The sequence below is a fragment of the Xenopus tropicalis genome, chromosome 8 (assembly GCF_000004195.4).
Source record: "Xenopus tropicalis strain Nigerian chromosome 8, UCB_Xtro_10.0, whole genome shotgun sequence".
Lineage (NCBI taxonomy): Eukaryota > Metazoa > Chordata > Amphibia > Anura > Pipidae > Xenopus > Xenopus tropicalis.
Window position 1 is genome coordinate 102773271 of NC_030684.2, and position 18502 is coordinate 102791772.

At 36.4% G+C, this 18502-nt stretch overlaps 1 protein-coding gene across 4 annotated transcripts in view; it reads right to left on the bottom strand.

Annotated features, from left to right (window-relative positions):
- The window catches only part of lrrc9 (leucine rich repeat containing 9), a 51804-nt gene that overhangs the window by 21293 nt on the left and 12009 nt on the right, over positions 1–18502 (bottom strand). For all 4 annotated transcript variants that reach the window (XM_012968697.3, XM_018096335.2, XM_031890598.1 and 1 more), the window contains 12 exon segments: positions 18139–18356; positions 17306–17437; positions 16195–16371; positions 14687–14804; positions 13059–13188; positions 11106–11252; positions 8521–8642; positions 7696–7878; positions 6104–6223; positions 3413–3604; positions 1972–2097; positions 626–766 (listed from right to left, as the gene is read on the bottom strand). In XM_012968697.3, the coding sequence (XP_012824151.1) occupies positions 626–766; positions 1972–2097; positions 3413–3604; positions 6104–6223; positions 7696–7878; positions 8521–8642; positions 11106–11252; positions 13059–13188; positions 14687–14804; positions 16195–16371; positions 17306–17437; positions 18139–18356 (1806 nt within the window).

Below are 18502 nucleotides of genomic sequence, written 5' to 3' on the forward strand. Positions count from 1 at the left end.
GTCACTTGCTATAACGACAGACAGGTTTCTGTCCTGTAATCATACATAATTACCAGTTAAAGGGAAAGTTCATCTATAACATTTTAATTTGTGTCAGAGTGGCCCATTTTTTCCACTGTTCTCAATTCTTATTATTTTAATTATTTGCTTAAATTGCTTAAAAAATGTAGAAAAATAACATGTACAGACCAGCAGCTGAAGATCTTTTTGTGCTGTGGAGGATCTGAATAGTCAGCTACAGTATGAACACTTTTGTGTGTATCAGTTTGTTTAATGAAACTGATAACCAAAATACAATTGGCAGGATTAGCCAGATGGTCAAGTATAGCATCATTTATTATTCACAAATGTTTCACCCAAAATGCTGTGTACTGCCTTATGTTGTTACAAACCCTTTTGTAGAAACCTTCTTTTACATCAAGTTGTTCTGAATTCGGTGTTTGTACTTTACAATGCTAATTAGTTTTCTCTCACAAAAAAGTGCTAATGTTAGATACCAGTACATACAATCTACTGCGTAACGTATCTTAGTTTTTTGTCACATACAATACACAGAAGACTTCTTCAATTTCTCCTATTATAAAGTTAGTATAAAAAGGAATTTGTGCACATGAATGTCTCTTACCTTGGTGTACCAACTGTTACTCAGTTCAGCATTTGGATCCAGACAGTTCTTGCTAAATTGAGCAAGAATTTGTGCAGATGGCAATAAATTTAGGCAGCGCGGTTTTACAGTATCTGTCCTTGCGTTGATTAGTAGTGAAGCCTGAAAGAACAAAACCCACAAATCCTCTTTGTAATGTTTATAAGGAAGGAATATGCAGTGTAAACACCCCCAACAATCCCAAATGAAAAGTAAGGCAAGCCCCTGATCCATATGAACCATAGTTACACATGTACTTGCCTACACAATCTGTCAAAAAACCATTTATACTGCTGTGTAAGCCCCTTACTTTAAAGTTCTGGATATTGGGTCGATCACATCTAAATGAGAACAATTTGAAAGTACAGTATGCAACACCACAAGGCTATTACATTATCTGTTTTATACTATTGCCAGTCTCTAGCCCTTATCTGAAAATGGCCAGAATGACTTTTAATTTAAATTCCAACTCAGATAAAATGACTAATACCCAGTTTAGGTAATACTAAATAATATAACATAGAAAACACACAAAATTCTATAAATGTTAATGTTGCATTATCAAATACCTAATAAAATATGAAATACACACACAGCTGATAGACTAACAAACGAAAATATTACTGTCTGTGGTAACTATGATACATGTATGCTTTCAACCTTGTTAGCATTCCAGGTTTTAACGTGACAAACATGCCCCTCTTCTGACTGCTTACAGAATAACCATAAAGTGTTTCTTTGCTCCACCAGCAGAGTTGCCAGTTTACTCATTTATGTCCCCATTTTGTCTTGTTTTTGTGTCCATTTTACCCCTGTTTTTGAACCCCATACAGACAAACAATACTTAGTTGGCTTTTATTGAAAAAAGGCACTTATAGTAGCTAGTTCATGTATGGTCTTAGATTCCCAGTATATTTACCTATTGCATGTCTACTAATTTAACTGGAAGGGAGATCCAAGCATCCAGTGCCTTTTCAGTAAAGTAGCATTTTCCATTATTAATTCTGAGCTCCCCACCTGAATGCTTTAGGGCACTGCTTCTTGATTTATTATTCTGCTTTCTATGAAATATAATCCTCCCTGAATGTACTTTAGTCATTTGATATATTTAAACCCTCTCTACTTTCTGTTTTTCAGTCTGTATGATGTTCAAGACCTGTCTCCATTTTGTCATTCCTCTAAATTATTTCAGCTAATTCTAATTAGTTACACATCACAATCAGGAAATCATAGCTACTGTTCTTACACATTTGTATAATTTTTCTAACATGGAGATATCTTCAATACATCAATATGTTTACTTGTATTAAAGAGAATAAAATTTTAACCTGTGTAATTCTGGACCCAGAGGAAATCTGCAAAGCCTCCGAAATCTCATCTTCTGTTATGGTGACACCATTCAAATGAGTCAATGATGGCAATATTGCAATAGTGTCCTTGAGCACTGAAGCTGGCTTGGAAATGTGTAAAGCAAGAATTACATGAGACATTTGATAAAAACAACATACAAGATTTCTACAAGAGCCTTGTAGAGTCAAATAATGGCAAATGTGTATTACGAATAACAATAGAAACTGTGGTATATAGGCCATTTTACCTGTTGGGACTAAAACTAGGACATGCATTCAAGAAATTGCTTTTATAACTACACAGTTGTTTGACTTTGCCAACATTATATAATCTTTATTATAGTAAAACAAAGATTTCTGCAATTTCATTTGATATGCTGCACAATACAGAGTGAGAATTTCTGAACATAATTATAAAGACACAAAAGCTGATAATGCAGTGGTATATTACCCATAATGCTTAAACAAACTATGTAAGGCAAACATAGCATGAGGTAAAAGAAAATAATTACACTTTCTTCAATAAGATATTCAAACAAAATAGTCTGCAAAGAAAGCTGCAAAGGGCTTCCATTGAGAGTAGGCTGAAATAATATTAAAGCCAATTAGCATCTTAGTCATATTCTTCAAGAAAGCGGTGCCTTATTTTGAAAACTCTAGAATATTAGATGAAATGGCATAGTGCTAAAAGTGTACTTTAGGGAAATCCATCACTGAGTTATTTTTTGGGAGTTATCCTAGGCAAAGTCAAGCCATATTTTCAATTTGAGATTTTTGATTTTTTTGAGTTTCTAAGCTCACAAACTCGAAGTATTCAAGTGTTTTTTATTCAAACACGTTTCCATATTAATTAAAAAGCAAGCATTCAAATTTTTTTAAATGCGAGTTTAAGCGAATTCACAAACTTGAAAACTGATAAATAAGCCCATAACTGTATATTCTCTTTCTATGCAATTCATAGTCAGTTATGCCTAGGTGGTTGACTCTCTAAAGTTCAGAGGTCTGTTCAGCCATAAAAGCCTGGTGAAAGCAGTCTAAATGAGTATTAATGTCTCAGAGAAGCAGTCAAAGTAAGTTTAAATCATTTTTTTGGGGGGGGGGGGTTTAGATCCCCTTTAGTGGTTTGTCCCTACTAATTATTATGTTATCCACTTTGAAGATTCCATATTGATACACCACAAACACATTGTGGTGGCTACTGTGGCTATGCCCCCTGTTGCTATGGAAGGGGATAAAGTGGACTAAGGGAAGCCAAGGGTAAAAGCTGCAAATAAGAAACAGGCATAGGGAACCAGAGGCCTGCCACATGTTGTACTACTACGAATGATGAGAAATGCTTTTATGTAGCATAATAAAAACAATACCAATACATTCTTAAATGCTGGTAATAACTAACAAAGTTAATAATTCGTTTACCAACCTTTTGCCAGAAATTGTATCGAATGTCCAGGGATGAAAGCTGTATTGCATGCTTACGTAAAATGTGTAGATCTTCTCTGCTATTAGTCAACTTGTTCCAACTTAAGTCTAAGTACTTCAGTTTTCCTAAACCTTTAAATCCTTCCAGAGTTATCACCTGATTGTGGCTGGCATCCAAGTATTCCAAATTAGTCTTTGTAAATGGTAAGAGGTTGAATGGTTAGAGAGACAAACAAAAAACTAAAGGAAATGTATAGCATTCAGTTATATGCAACTACAGTTATGTAAAGGACACCAAACATGAAATGTATGAGGAACAATCATGACAATCAAATTATTTTATGAGGAATGTTAAAAAAGTATATTTTTAATTTTATGTGATCAAAGAGTAAACATTCTGAATTCTTAATGAGTTAAGATTGCTTTTCCTTTCTATAAGGCCCTCCATTTTGTAAATGTTACTCAAATGAAAATTATATTCCCAATTTTAACAAAAGCTTATTCAGTTGGATTTACATAGAAAAGGTACAAATGTTTATGTTGTCTGTGTGTTTTGTCAGTTCAGCACCCACTCTAGAGTCTCACTATAATGCAACCCTACCCTTATCTTGTTTCATTGTGAAATGATGAATTCTGGGACTTAAAGTCCTCTGCTTTCTAGAGAATATGTGCACCATCCACTAGGGATTTCCAGTTCCCGGAATGTATCAGTTTACAATGGAACAAAGTAAGAGAGGGGCCAAACGGATTATTTAAGCGGCAATGGGGCAGTCGGTTCGGGAACCGCATCAACGAGCCGATGCGGTCCCCGATCCAACTGGATTTTCTAACCTGGCCGACCGATAGCTGGCCAATTTCAGGCCAGATATCGGTCGGCCAGCCCGCTCATTTCTGCCCCTACATGGGCAGATAAGCTGCCGAGTCGGTCCAAGGGACCCTTTAGGGATCTTGTTGGCGTTATCATTGTGTCCTTCAGTCTGTGGAATCAGGTATGTTTGTGTAAAACAAAAACACATTTATATCTGGAAATTCAAAGTGTTTGTGTACGTTTTCTACATAAACCCATCTGGATTACATTTTGTCATAATTTTGTCAAAAAGGAAGGGGGGCATATTTTCTCTTTTTAGAGAATGCCCAATCCTCAAGTATTTTAGTTCATGTAGCCTTGTAAGAGTTCACAGTAGTTAAAGGGAAACTGACACAACAAAAAAAATTAAATATAATATATTATAATATAATAAAGAACTTTATACAGTACAGTACCCTGATTTTCTAGGCTCAACTCACTTAGGACATTTAGAAAGTTGGATTTCTTTTCCTTTTTATAGGTGTATATGAGTGCTGCTACCCTGACTTCTTAAGCTACAAGTGGGACATGGAAGTTTGGGTGGCTCTACAGTTTATAAATGAGAAGCTTAGTGAGGGTAGCCTTACTAAGGATCACTGGAAGTCATTTTTCTGTAATTTTCTCGTATGAAAGTATGCTGCAACCCAGCTTCATATAACAGCCATTAGTTGAATCTGTCAATGAATTTCAGGTGTTTGTACCCACAAAAAAAGGATGGTAAGAGAAAAAATGTCACCCCCTAGGAAATCTGTTCCTGGATGGCATATAAAGGATTACAACAAACAAAAAGTTGTCTTGTGTATGTGAACAGTTTTAGTGTAGGAACATAATAATCTTTTGTAAACAGGATGATGGCTCATTTTTTTGGTCCATATCCACAGGTCTGATTTATAGAGTTCGCCGGCCGGCTTCCACAGCAAATTCCCAACATCATACTGTACTAAGGCCATTAGAAAAGTGCATTATATCAACCACCCTAATTTACAGGGTTGCTTGCTTGTTTGCTAAGAAAGTACCCAAGAAGGTCAGGAGTTAGTAATTCTGGTAAAAAGTAATGGATTTTTTTTTTTTTCAAATAATGTTTTTACAAATAATTTGACCTGGTTAAATTACCCCTAGTTATTATAGCAATTGTGTGCAAATATTGAAAATGTCAAAAGCTCTTTAGAAAAATGCACTCATTACGGGCCTATTACATGATTCTAGCAGTGGCACTGGTCGGCTTAAAGTGAACATTTTGTACACTGTGTATAAAAAAAATGAGTTTTACTACTGTGTACTATATACACAGGTAAGCAATTACCAGACAGCAACTATGAGGAAGCGCATTAAAAAAAAAAATATTTATATACATATAGGGGCTGTTTCATTAAAACACGAGTTCGAATCCCGAATGGGAAAAATTCGGATTGGATACGATAATTTTGCAGATAAAATCGCGATAAGATCGCAAATATCACGAAAATGCTTACAAAAAAATCGTATTACTCACAATAATATCGTATTGGCGATCCGAAAGTCACAGATTGTAACCAGCGGCAGAACCTTTCAGAATTTTTCACTCAACCGTGCGAAAAAGCCGCGCGGGCGTACGAAAAAGTCGCGGAATGAACGCTCCGAGTGTTCGTGTCTTAATAAATCTCCCCCATTGTGTAGTATGTTTGACTGATAATAACACCACCAAGTGTGAACAACTGTAAAAGTTACACTAGATATATAACCTTTACAAATGAAGTATACTGTGTAAAAAATATGTGAATCCTCCATCAGTAATGGTAAGCATGCCTACTGACCAAACACATATACCAGAGGTTTAAATGAAAAAAGTATTGCTGAATTCCTTACCAGGTAAGACACATCTTCCAAGCTAGAAAACTCATTAAAACTTATAATGAGTTTTCGAAGTCCGTTTAGTCTTGAGATATCTTTCAGTTTACTTAGACTGTTTCCATGTAAATTTAGGACCTATTTAAGAATAAAAACATTTTAATGAAACTAATATGATATTTTTTTTGTGTGTTATGCCAAAAGAGGATCTATCAAATTTCTGAAGTCTTTGAACAACCTGACCTACATTCATTCTGTACATAAAAAAACATAGTCTTCACTGAGGATCCAATATTCTATTTGTTTGTAAATAGCTACCTGTTCTTCATTAAAACATAAAATCTATTTTTTTAATTGTTTTGAATTACTTTAGTTATGGACTCTGGCATGCTGACATAAAGTAAGCTGATGTTGCTAACTTGCCAAGCAACAAAAAAACACAATGACAGGAATGACATGATATCCAAGGTGACAAGGGAAAGGTACTTGGAGGACTAACTGATCATAACTTAAAACACATGGGCAGATTTATGAAGGCACAAGATTTGGGTTTCTGTATATGATTGTTTGGGCTTGTTTCTGAACCCAGAAAATATGTATTTTTCCCTACAAGATAGATTTGTTTCATAAATAATTAGCTTGCAATGTTTTAGGGGGTGAGCTTTTTATTGCTAAACCAGTTCCAAAGTAAGCCAAAACAATGGTTTGCAAAAAACACAAGTTAGTTAAGAAACTCTATAGCATTTTCTGCAACCATTCTGCACAAACCTGAACCCTGACCCATGGGTTTAAAGTCCTTAACTGCAAAAGAAGACATTATAAATAATCCAAAAAAAGTTAAAGCTAATACTAACAATATTGTACAGCTGATGTTTCATAGGTTCCTTTGCATCTGTGCAAACCATCTTGGCTAAATTTGTAATGTGAAGCAAGGGGTAGAGCTCTGCTTGCACCCGCCAGTGGCACAGAAGCATGATTTTCATGTACACCAAACAATGTAGGCCTCTATAAAAATATATTGCATACACAAGCTCATATGTAAAACCCTGCTCCAGCTAAATAAACCATTGTCATAAAAATAAACTTTTTTAGTAGTATTTGCTATTGGGTACTCCTAAATAGAAAATTGCCATTTTAAGAATTATGGGCCACCCCCTGGGATCATAGGATTCACAGTGCACACAAACAAGCCAAGGCACACATACATGCTAGGCCACATCAGCCAATGAATGGACAGTCTTCTGCCTTTCGCTTCCACACTTCTTTCTGTTACAGTTAGAGCTGCATTATATCTGGTCAGGTCATCTCTGGGAGCACACAGCCCATCACTAAATAGTGGACCAAGGGAAAGGATGTAAAATGCCAATATTTTCTGATATATATCTGTTGGTTAAGTACGCATTCTGGGGGTATAGTTTTCCATTAAGCACTTAACCCTGTTCAATTGGTAATCAAGACCATAATATCTTGTATCACCAAAAATAAGCAAATGTTGAGTGTTGATATTAAAGACTAGTAGATACTTTTGTTTTTAGTTCCTCTGATCAACAGTTTTAATTATTTCACCAAAAGAAACACATATATACAGAAAATATATTTACAGTACTCACTGTTATCTGGCTATAAATATTAGCTCTAGCCACTGATAGAACTGTCTTTTCATCGAGGCTGATAATTTTGGGTTTTGGCTTTAAAAAAGGTTCTAGAGCAATGGCATCTTCATCAAGCTTAAGATCATGTGATACATCTTCAGCATTTTCATTAGATGGCGTGACAAACCCTGATGACTTTTCCTACAAGAAAAATACAAAATGTAACTTGGATAAAATATGGTTACATAAAGAAAAACAACACAGCTACATTTATTGGGTTTGCTGTATATTAATTTAAGCCTTTTTATAGTTACTGGTCTAAGAGGCACCTATCACACTTTGAATAAGAACTGAAGCTCAAGAAAGAAGTATGAGCGAGTAGTAGTGATGTAGTGATGAGCGAATCTGTCCCGTTTCACTTCGCCGAAAAATTTGTGAATCTTTCAAAAGATTCGCGAAACGGCAAAAAATTTGTGTAACGGCGAAAATGTTGTGCATCGGAAAAAAAATTGTCGCCCGCGGCTATTCTTTTGTCGTGCGGCTATTCTTTTGTCAATTCTTTTGACAAGTTTTGGACGCGCAGCGAATTTTTCCATGGCAAATATTTTCATCCGTTTCGCGAAATCATCCGCCAATGCCGAAACGCAGAAATTTGCCGCAAATCCATGCCTGGCGAAACATTTCATCCATCACTACATTTTATTACATGTGGGGGTAATTGTGCAGTATCCAGAAAACATCAGGAAAGCACTGTACAAAATAGCATGGTGAGAATACAAAATATGTATCTGCCAATACAAAGTCATTTTTTTATGCTATTGGAAATGAGTATATTTATCGTACCATGGAAATGTATTCAAACTCGACAACGTATTCAGGCAAAATGAATTCATGATCAAACACAAGCCACTCGCACTGTCGCAGACTGCAATCACAGTTCCCATGTTCCTTAGAAGAACAGATTTCTACAACAAGGTACATAAGCATTAGCACTAGCAATAATCAAAATGTTTATGTTCTTATATATTTTATATATATATATATATATATACAGTGGTGTGAAAAACTATTTGCCCCCTTCCTGATTTCTTATTCTTTTGCATGTTTGTCACACAAAATGTTTCTGATCATCAAACACATTTAACTATTAGTCAAAGGTAACACAAGTAAACACAAAATGCAGTTTTTAAATGAGGGTTTTTATTATTTAGGGAGAAAAAAATCCAAACCTACATGGCCCTGTGTGAAAAAGTAATTGCCCCCTGAACCTAATAACTGGTTGGGCCACCCTTAGCAGCAATAACTGCAATCAAGCATTTGCGATAACTTGCAACGAGTCTTTTACAGCGCTCTGGAGGAATTTTGGCCCACTCATCTTTGCAGAATTGTTGTAATTCAGCTTTATTTGAGGGTTTTCTAGCATGAACCGCCTTTTTAAGGTCATGCCACAACATCTCAATAGGATTCAGGTCAGGACTTTGACTAGGCCACTCCAAAGTCTTCATTTTGTTTTTCTTCAGCCATTCAGAGGTGGATTTGCTGGTTTGTTTTGGGTCATTGTCCTGCTGCAGCACCCAAGATCGCTTCAGCTTGAGTTGTTGAACAGATGGCCGGACATTCTCCTTCAGGATTTTTTGGTAGACAGTAGAATTTATGGTTCCATCTATCACAGCAAGCCTTCCAGGTCCTGAAGCAGCAAAACAACCCCAGACCATCACACTACCACCACCATATTTTACTGTTGGTATGATGTTCTTTTTCTGAAATGCTGCGTTACTTTTACGCCAGATGTAACGGGACACGCACCTTCCAAAAAGTTCAACTTTTGTCTCGTCGGTCCACAAGGTATTTTCCCAAAAGTCTTGGCAATCATTGAGATGTTTTTTAGCAAAATTGAGATGAGCCATAATGTTCTTTTTGCTTAAAAGTGCTTTGCGCCTTGGAAATCTGCCATGCAGGCCATTTTTGCCCTGTCCGTTTCTTATGGTGGAGTTGTGAACACTGACCTTAATTGAGGCAAGTGAGGCCTGCAGTTCTTTAGATGTTATCCTGGGGTCTTTTGTGGCCTCTCAGATGAGTTGTCTCTGCGCTCTTGGGGTAATTTTGGTTGGCCGGCCACTCCTGGGAAGGTTCACCACTGTTCCATGTTTTTGCCATTTGTGGATAATGGCTCTCACTGTGGTTCGCTGGAGTCCCAAAGCTTTAGAAATGGCTTTATAACCTTTACCAGACTGATAGATCTCAATTACTTTTGTTCTCATTTGTTCCTGAATTTCTTTGGATCTTGGCATGATGTCTAGCTTTTGAGGTGCTTTTGGGCTACTTCTCTGTGTCAGGTAGCTCCTATTTAAGTGATTTCTTGATTGAAACAGGTGTGGCAGTAATCAGGCCTGGGGGTGACTACAGAAATTGATATTGAAATTGAAAATTGAAATTGATAAACCACAGTTAAGTTATTTTTTAACAAGGGGGGGCAATCACTTTTTCACACAGGGCCATGTAGATTTGGAGTTTTTTTTCTCCCTTAATAATGTAAACCTTCATTTAAAAACTGCATTTTGTGTTCAATTATGTTATCTTTGACTAATAGTTAACGGTTTTTGATGAGCAGAAACATTTAAGTGTGACAAACATGCAAAAGAATAAGAAATCAGGAAGGGGGCAAATAGTTTTTCACACCACTGTATATATATATATATATATATATATATATATATATATATACACACACACACACACACAATAACATATGTCTAGAAATAACATTTGTAGAACATAAGGGAAGTCTATCACTGTTACAAAAGTGTATGTGTTATTGATATTTTCTTAACTGAACCAGTTAATTTATTGCTCTTTCAGCTTTCTATTACAATATATCAATTTCTAATATTTTCCACTGTACTGTTATGTAAACTTTGTTTTAAAAAGGTGTAACTTATTTATCTCATTAAAGGAGAAGGAAAGGCAAAGTCACTTGGGGGTGCCAAAATGTTAGGCACCCCCAAGTGACTTTAATCGCCTACCTTTTACCCCGGGCTGGTGCCCCTGTTAGGAGAGAACAGCACTAACCCGGGGTACCTGGAGCGCAGTGCTTCCTCCTTCCTGCTTCCTTTCTGAAAATGCCAGCGGTCGGCGCATGCGCAGTAGAGTTAAAAGCCGACTTTTCTGTTAAAGTTCGGCTTTTCACTCTACTGCGCATGCGTGCGCAGGGAACCCGGAAGTTGGAATCGATCGCTGCTACCCCGGGCTGGTGTGGTTTTTTCCGTACAGGGACACCAGCCCTGGGTACGGGGTAAGCAATTAAAGTCACTTGGGGGTGCCTAACATTCTGGCACCCCCAAGTGACTTTGCCTTTCTTTCTCCTTTAAATAATGTTTTTGTATGCGCTATTGCTATATATTTCACTATATACATATCTGACAGCTTACCATCATTTAATGAATTAAAGGTGCTGTTTGCAAACTTCTGCAGTCTGTAGACTGAATTCACCTTTGCATAATTATTTGGCTTGATAGGAAGATCATCCCGTGCTTTTACACTTCGTCCCAGAAACACTTTAGCAATGACAATTATACCTATGGATAAGCAAAGAGTTCCCAAACTTGTTATAGCTGATAGTCACAAATAATATGGGTTATTCAGAGAATAATCTTGGCAAAGGGCAAAGCAAAACAGATATGAAAGCAGTATACAGTAATATCATAACTTTACATGCAGCTAGTCTAAACACTTTTAAGTTATTTAAGACTAATGTGTATATAATAAGGAAACTAGGACAGAGCAAATGCTTTATATAGCATTATATGATTCTTCTAGTCAGAACAAGAGCGGTGTGTAATATCATCCTTAGTGCAATAAATGTAGAACTAATTTGGTCTCTTATCCCTAATAACAGTAGAAAATACAGTTCATATAAACATAACATTCACGTTATGAATATAATTCTTCTGAAATTTCTTTATGATGCATATACAGTATGAAGTACATCAGTTACCACCAAGAAATTTAGACCATGTGGCTTCATGGTTCTACTATGAATAGTATGAATTCCTTATGTACTGGGTTTAGACCAGGAAACTATCTGCATGAAGTATGGGTGTTTTCTCTGTGTTTCTCTTGGTTTGCTTCGCGTGTGACTATATACTCTGTATGTGTTATATGTTGCAGATTGTAACAAAAGAAGGAATTATGCCCATTAAGTTAAACCTTCTATATACAGTTCTCCTTTAGTGCTACACATAAAGGTATAAAACTATCATTTTAAAGAAGTCTTCAGTCACAAATAGCAGCTGCATTGTAAAACAACTTTTTCCAGTGCTGTAGAAAACTCACTGGTCCTAGAGGACTTTTTGCATGTGTGTGTGTGTGTCCTGCATATAGCCATGTATTACAAAGGAGCCATGGATATGCTATAAATTATATCCTTATAAATGGTCTTTAGTGATGTTATCAGCTATATTCGGTATGCAGTGATGTCATTTGTCATATGACTCACTAAAATTTGTGTACACATAAATAATGTGCCCCCCTACTGTAAAGTAGGAAAATATTAAGCCACCTTTGAGTCCCTTGACCTGTATAAAAGCACTTGGCCTTCAAGGTTGTGCAATTATATGGCCATGGAACGGTTCAGTGACTTTTAATACATTAATTCACTATATAAATATCTTGACAAAAGTCTCAAGAAGACTGAAACGTTGGAATAACAAATAAACTTTATTACTTTTTAACCATACTTTTAAGTCCTGTGAGTGCCCTGCTTTATATGACAGTATATATATATATACACACACTCACTATCTGTAAGGGTGCCTAGAATATTACAAATCCAATGTAATTTTTATTCTGGAGCAGTAACCTATGGCAATGAATCAACAATTAGTTGTGACTGCTGATGAAACACAGATAATTAATCAAAGCAAAAGTCTGCTTAGTGAATTCTCAGAGAATACATATTCATGACCTTCCTCAAAAGCACGACTAGTAAGGTAAGGTATACCATTTTCTTAAATCAAAAGATTTGAAGATCAAGGTAGTCAGATATTTAAACAATATATTTATTTTCCCAGAGTTTTGTTCAGTTTATCTTAAATGTGTTTCATTCCTCTATGTAAATGAGCTATCATTGTGCCTTCTGTAAATCTGGGTCTTTCACTATAACAGTAAAATTAATTCTTCTGATTCTTATTTAGTAAATTCCTATGTTTATCAAACCCCTTTCCCCAGTAAATGTGCTTGCTGAACCAAGCCTATAACATTCAGCACCGTTCCACAAGGCTTCCCAAAGTGCTTGATTGTTATGCAAATCGTTCCAAAACAAAATGTAGGATTCATCATGTCATTTTTAATTTACAGCTGAAGAGCCCCCCTAATTAGGTTACCATCTTTAAAAGCCTCTGGATCGCAGCTCTTGTTCATTGCTTGTTTTTGTAAGAACTCTAATCTTGGTCCCTCGCACAAACTCATACTGTTAGTAAGTAGAACAGCCTCAACTTGTTCTTGTTCAGGCAGCTGCATAAAATACAACATGACACATTATGGAGTAGAACAATACACTATGACAAAAAATTTTTTACCACATCACACAGTTCCAGTCTAACTTCAAAGAATTTGTTAACTTAGCCAAAAGAGGCCATCCTCTAATGATTCTTTTTTTTACATTTTTATGTTTTGAATTTTTAAAATATTAGATTTGCTGTAAGCCATAAAATTGCAGGCCAAAAATAATTTTCCAGTTTACACATATGTCTCCTTTTTGTTCATTTACAGGACTTATGTTTAAAATTCAGTTAAAATATCCGCATGGCATAATAAGAGTAGACCCTACTCTGCATCTAATTAACATTAAATATCTTAATATCCCATGTGATTGGTAAATATGCAGCCAATGTGCTTGTTTTGGATAAATGATATTTAAGCATATAATATACTGTCTAGAAACAGCTTCAAATCTGACAGGAATAAAGGACTTATGCAACAATTAAAAATATAATAATTATAAAAGTATAAACTTTACAAAATCATGAATTAGAACCTTTGTCTCTCAGAAGTTATCTGGAATTTTAGTTTAAACTTTTTCTAAAGACTGATCAAGAAATCTTGAAGGATTCGCAACAGTACAATTTTTTGTTTACATTTATCAACACTGGGACAATCAGAAAACTGGTAAGAAATTTGCATTATTACCCAAACAGTTGTGTGTGTTTGACATTAATTTTCATTGGGGTGTTAGTACTTAGCACAGCCCAGAATAAGTACTGAGCACTAACATCCCTCTGAATTACTGACCCCTAATGCAAATCACACACAGAGATTTGGAAAATTATTATGCATGTAAAAAAAATTCTAAAATAATTTGTAAAGTTTTACCAGGTGCCAACTATTTACTGTTCAGTACAGTTTCTAAATTAGCCTCCAAATCTCCCCTATAAATGCAATGAATAAATGGGCCTATGGCCGGTTCAGATATAACCCTTAGGCTAATGCCGCACAAGGCTAACCGAACGCTAGCATCAGCCTTTTTCTGCACCTGCACCCGGACCCATTGCATTGGCTTGGGTGTAGGCACATGTAGAGCAGATTTCATTGGCAAAATATACACTCATGCAATTTGTGTCCAGCCAATGCAATGGCTTCAGGTGTAGTCACAGAAAAGGCTAATGCTAGTGCAGGGGATGGTTCCAAAAATCATACCTGTGTGGTATTAGCATTAGGGGTGAATGCTAAGCAGGTTTAGAATGGGTATTATTTATAAGTTTTATCTCACTGTAATGTATCCTACCAGATAGCACAGGGGTGGTTCAGAAGAGGTGGAAACCTCTCGGCATATACTGCACAGTGGGGAAAATGTACAGTGCATCTTACACTATCTTGGCTTAAACAAAACCTACTACCACGCACTGAAATGTTTAAAATAGTGCGTTAGATGCTACTGCATCTTAGACATTTTTCATTCCAGTTGGATGTGTGTTTTGGATAATATTCTTGTGTCAAACCCATCTTACTCTACCTGGGATGACCTGGTGATATTGCAGCCATTTTCAAGAACGTGAAGAAGTTCCTTTTTATCTATAGGGAGTTTGGGGTCAAATATGTAAAAAAGATACTCCAGTTTTTTCTTGTAGCTCCTTATAAATATAATACAGAAAGGAAATAATTAGTGACAGTGGTAAATATCTATATCATTTTACAATATTTGTCTAGCACCAATGAAAACCTATTCATGATAGGAAATTGTGTATATGTAATGTATTTTATTTTCTAGCTTACTTACAATTATGAAATTATTTACAAGATCACAAGTACTTGCTTGGTGGGGGGGGGGGCAAAAGTTGATGCAAAGCAGCTGGTTTAGAGAATCTACTATTATTATTACAATCACATATTTATAAAGCACTAAAATATGCCGCAGAGCTGGGTGCATACATTGAACATACAAATTTATATACAAAGAAGCCAATAATCAATAAAGGCTAAAGAGGGCCCTTCCCAACAGAGCTTACTAGAATTGATTACTTATACAGCTGATTTATAGAACCGAACAAAGGTACTACATTTTGCAATAGTAAAATGTAAATCCTCTGGAGTCTGAACAAACTGCACTAATTACATATTTTAATTAAGTTAAAAAACTGAACTTATATTTTACATACAAAGAGCAAGGAGTAAGAAAGGTTGCACTAGAAGGCTGGTTGTTCTGTTCTGGTACTGCTGACTCACAGCACAGGTAAAAGCAGACCAACCTATTTATTTTTGTTTCAGACTGACGGTATAATCTAAAAGATTTTTTGGACCCTCCCATTTTCAGCTGTTATGTGAGTATTCTAGTTCAACTCACTGCTTGTGCATCTCCTTTTTAAGGGATCTGATCCAAACCAGTACAAAATGGTTAAAGTACAGTATTTTCCATGAATATACAATCATTCAAGAGGGTCAACTCAAACCACACCTGTTAGGACAGTTAACAGTGTGAAATATGTCTGGGTATGCAGATAGGCTAGATGATTATTATGGAAAAAAAATTATAAAGGATTGGAAGTCAGTCTTTAAAGGTTATTGATAGTGATGGGCGAAAAGTTTCGCCAGGCATGGATTCGCGGCGAATTTCCGCGTTTCGCCATTGGCGGATTGTTTCGCGAAACGGATGAAAAATTTCGCCGCGGAAAAATTCGCCGCACGTCCAAAAATTGTCGCCGGCGTCAAAAAAGAATAGTCGCGGGCGTTTCGCGAATTTTTCGCCGTTTCGCGGATCTTTTCAAAGATTCGCGAATTTTTCGGCGAAGCGAAACGGAACAGATTCGCTCATCACTAGTTATTGACAATAGAGATGCTCGCTATTCTGCATAACATTTTAATGTCCTGTCGTGCACACTGCTTTCTTGCTCAAGTATCTGAACATAATTACACCTAAAATATATGGAAAAATCACAGAAAACAGTCAGTAGGAATTACAGAACAGTACCAACATGGGTACTGCTATTAGTAATTCCATAAGAAATTATTAAAATAAAAACTTACTCTGTGGTGTACAGGTCTTCATTATCCATCCAGTACTGCACTTTATCTTCAAATTTTAGTCTAAGAATACGATTGTGTACTCTGACTATTCTGTGAATTTTAATGCCCGAAATTCCATAAGCTCTAAAGTTCATTGCACAAAATCTCGAAACAATCAAATCATAGCAAGATTTAAACCTGGAATGAGAATACAGAAAACAGAAATAGTTCAATTTTTCATGCCAATTTTCACATCTTAAAGCATTTGGTCAGCAAGTTCTCCTCTTGACAACAGTCTCTAACCAATGTTCACCTTAAGGGTGATAACAGAAAGGACAGTTTATTGCCAAATCTCCTCCAAATTGTAGGAAGATACCTTTGCATTGGTGTCAGTGTGAATCTCTCTCTGTATTTCTGTGTTCCTATGACACAATCCACCTCATTGTATGCACAGGCATTCTTATTTAAATAACACGTAAGCATGCTAGAAAATGCAAAGTTTTAAAGCACTAGTGTACCTGCTTTTTAGGCCTAGAAAAGAATGAAGTGTGTGCAGTGTTATATTTGATAACATAATAAAGGCATGTCGACCCTTCCCACCAAAAATCATTCAAGGCATTTTTAAACCTTGACCAGGGTCGCCCCAGGGGCCCTGCAGGTGCCCCCGCCAGTCATGTCCCCTACCCCCCCCAGGGGCCCCTCTAACCTCCCCGTAGGGCCCCCACCCGATGTCCTCTCCGAGCGTGTATAAATTGAACGCGTCAGGGGAGGAACAGTCAGTAGGGGGAGCGCTGGCAAAGGTCGGACTGGGGCACCGGGGCCCACTAGGTATTTTTCCCAGTTCGACCCTGACCTTGACAAAAGGGGTGAGTAAGTTCATGATCAATCTACTATATGAATATCAGAATTAGAATGAAAAGCATTAACTTTTTGGATCAGAAAGGAGGGCCTCAGTTTACAGATGATTTAATATGCTGAAAACTACACATTGGAAAGTTTCACAACTGCAATAGCTGTTAATTTGAATTCAACAAAGCTTTTAGAGCCATTATACTTTTCTGTCACCCAACAGATAGAATGTTAAAGTAATTATCTCAGCACTTAAAGAGAACCTGTCACAAGTTAAGCTTACCATGAATCTGCTGCAGTGCCTTCTTCAAAGCGTACATTCCCGACAGTTTCAAGCTCAGTCTGAAGAAACTGGTCTAGCAGGTGGAAGCTATCTTTCATCCTTCTACATTTTTCCTCATGATGTTTTTCTACTCTAGAACAAGAAATGAAGGCAAAAAGGGAACACATTAAACTAAAGAGGGTGTGCATCCTTTGTTAGCATTTAGCATCAGATTACAAAACCTGTTCAAGGGGGACAATTGCACAGAAAAGAAGTGGGCTGATTTACTAAAACAGTTGCTAAATTGTACCAACACGGTTAGCTTTAGTAACCAATGACTTTTTTAGCCTCTGTTTAAAATGGTCAAAAATGAAAGCTGAGTCATTATTATTGGTATGCTGTTGCAATTTAACACCCCCGTAACCCATCCCCACGATCTCAATTATTAATGCTGGCAGAGTATAAAGGGACCCTCTGTCATCGCTCACAACTGTCGTTCACTTTTAGCTTTTAACCATTCACCAAAATGAGCAAATGAAGTGATGTATGGTTTAACTGAAATATAATTCAGTCATAACTTGTTTTATCTCTAATTTAAAGCCACTTAGGATACATGAAGGTGCTGGTTTGTTCTTGCTAAGATGGCTGAGCAATGGTACCCAGGAACAGAAGCTGATCAAGTTACCCAGCAGTAACTGCAGATTTGACAATGGCAGTGACATTTTAATAAGCAAATTAAAGTTCAGATAAGGTTCTTCCATAGTATGCTTACAAAGATAAACTGGCAGTTTACTATAACTGTAAATAAAACACATATTTTTAAAGGATTGTAAACTTGGGGGAAAAAAACGTACTCAGACAATTTCCTTGTCCAGAATATCATCCTTTCTTTCAGTGCACATATTTTTTTATGGATCTGCTCCAGACGATCTGAATTATTCTTGCGTCTTTCACTGGATTGCTGTGAGTTTGACTCTTCTGTGTCACAGTTATTCTCATGAAACTTATTGGAAATGGGAATATTTGCTTGCATGTTGCCAGATGACTGCATGTCAGTGAGTTCATGCTCTAACTTTAAAACAAACTGAAGTTATTATTCTTGAGCTACGGACTAAAGGACTAAGTTTTATAGAGAATAAAGTAAAATATAGGTTTATTTTAAGTCACCGAGTAGTTCCATGACAATATAAAAGCACAAGGCCAAAGGTCGAGTCATGG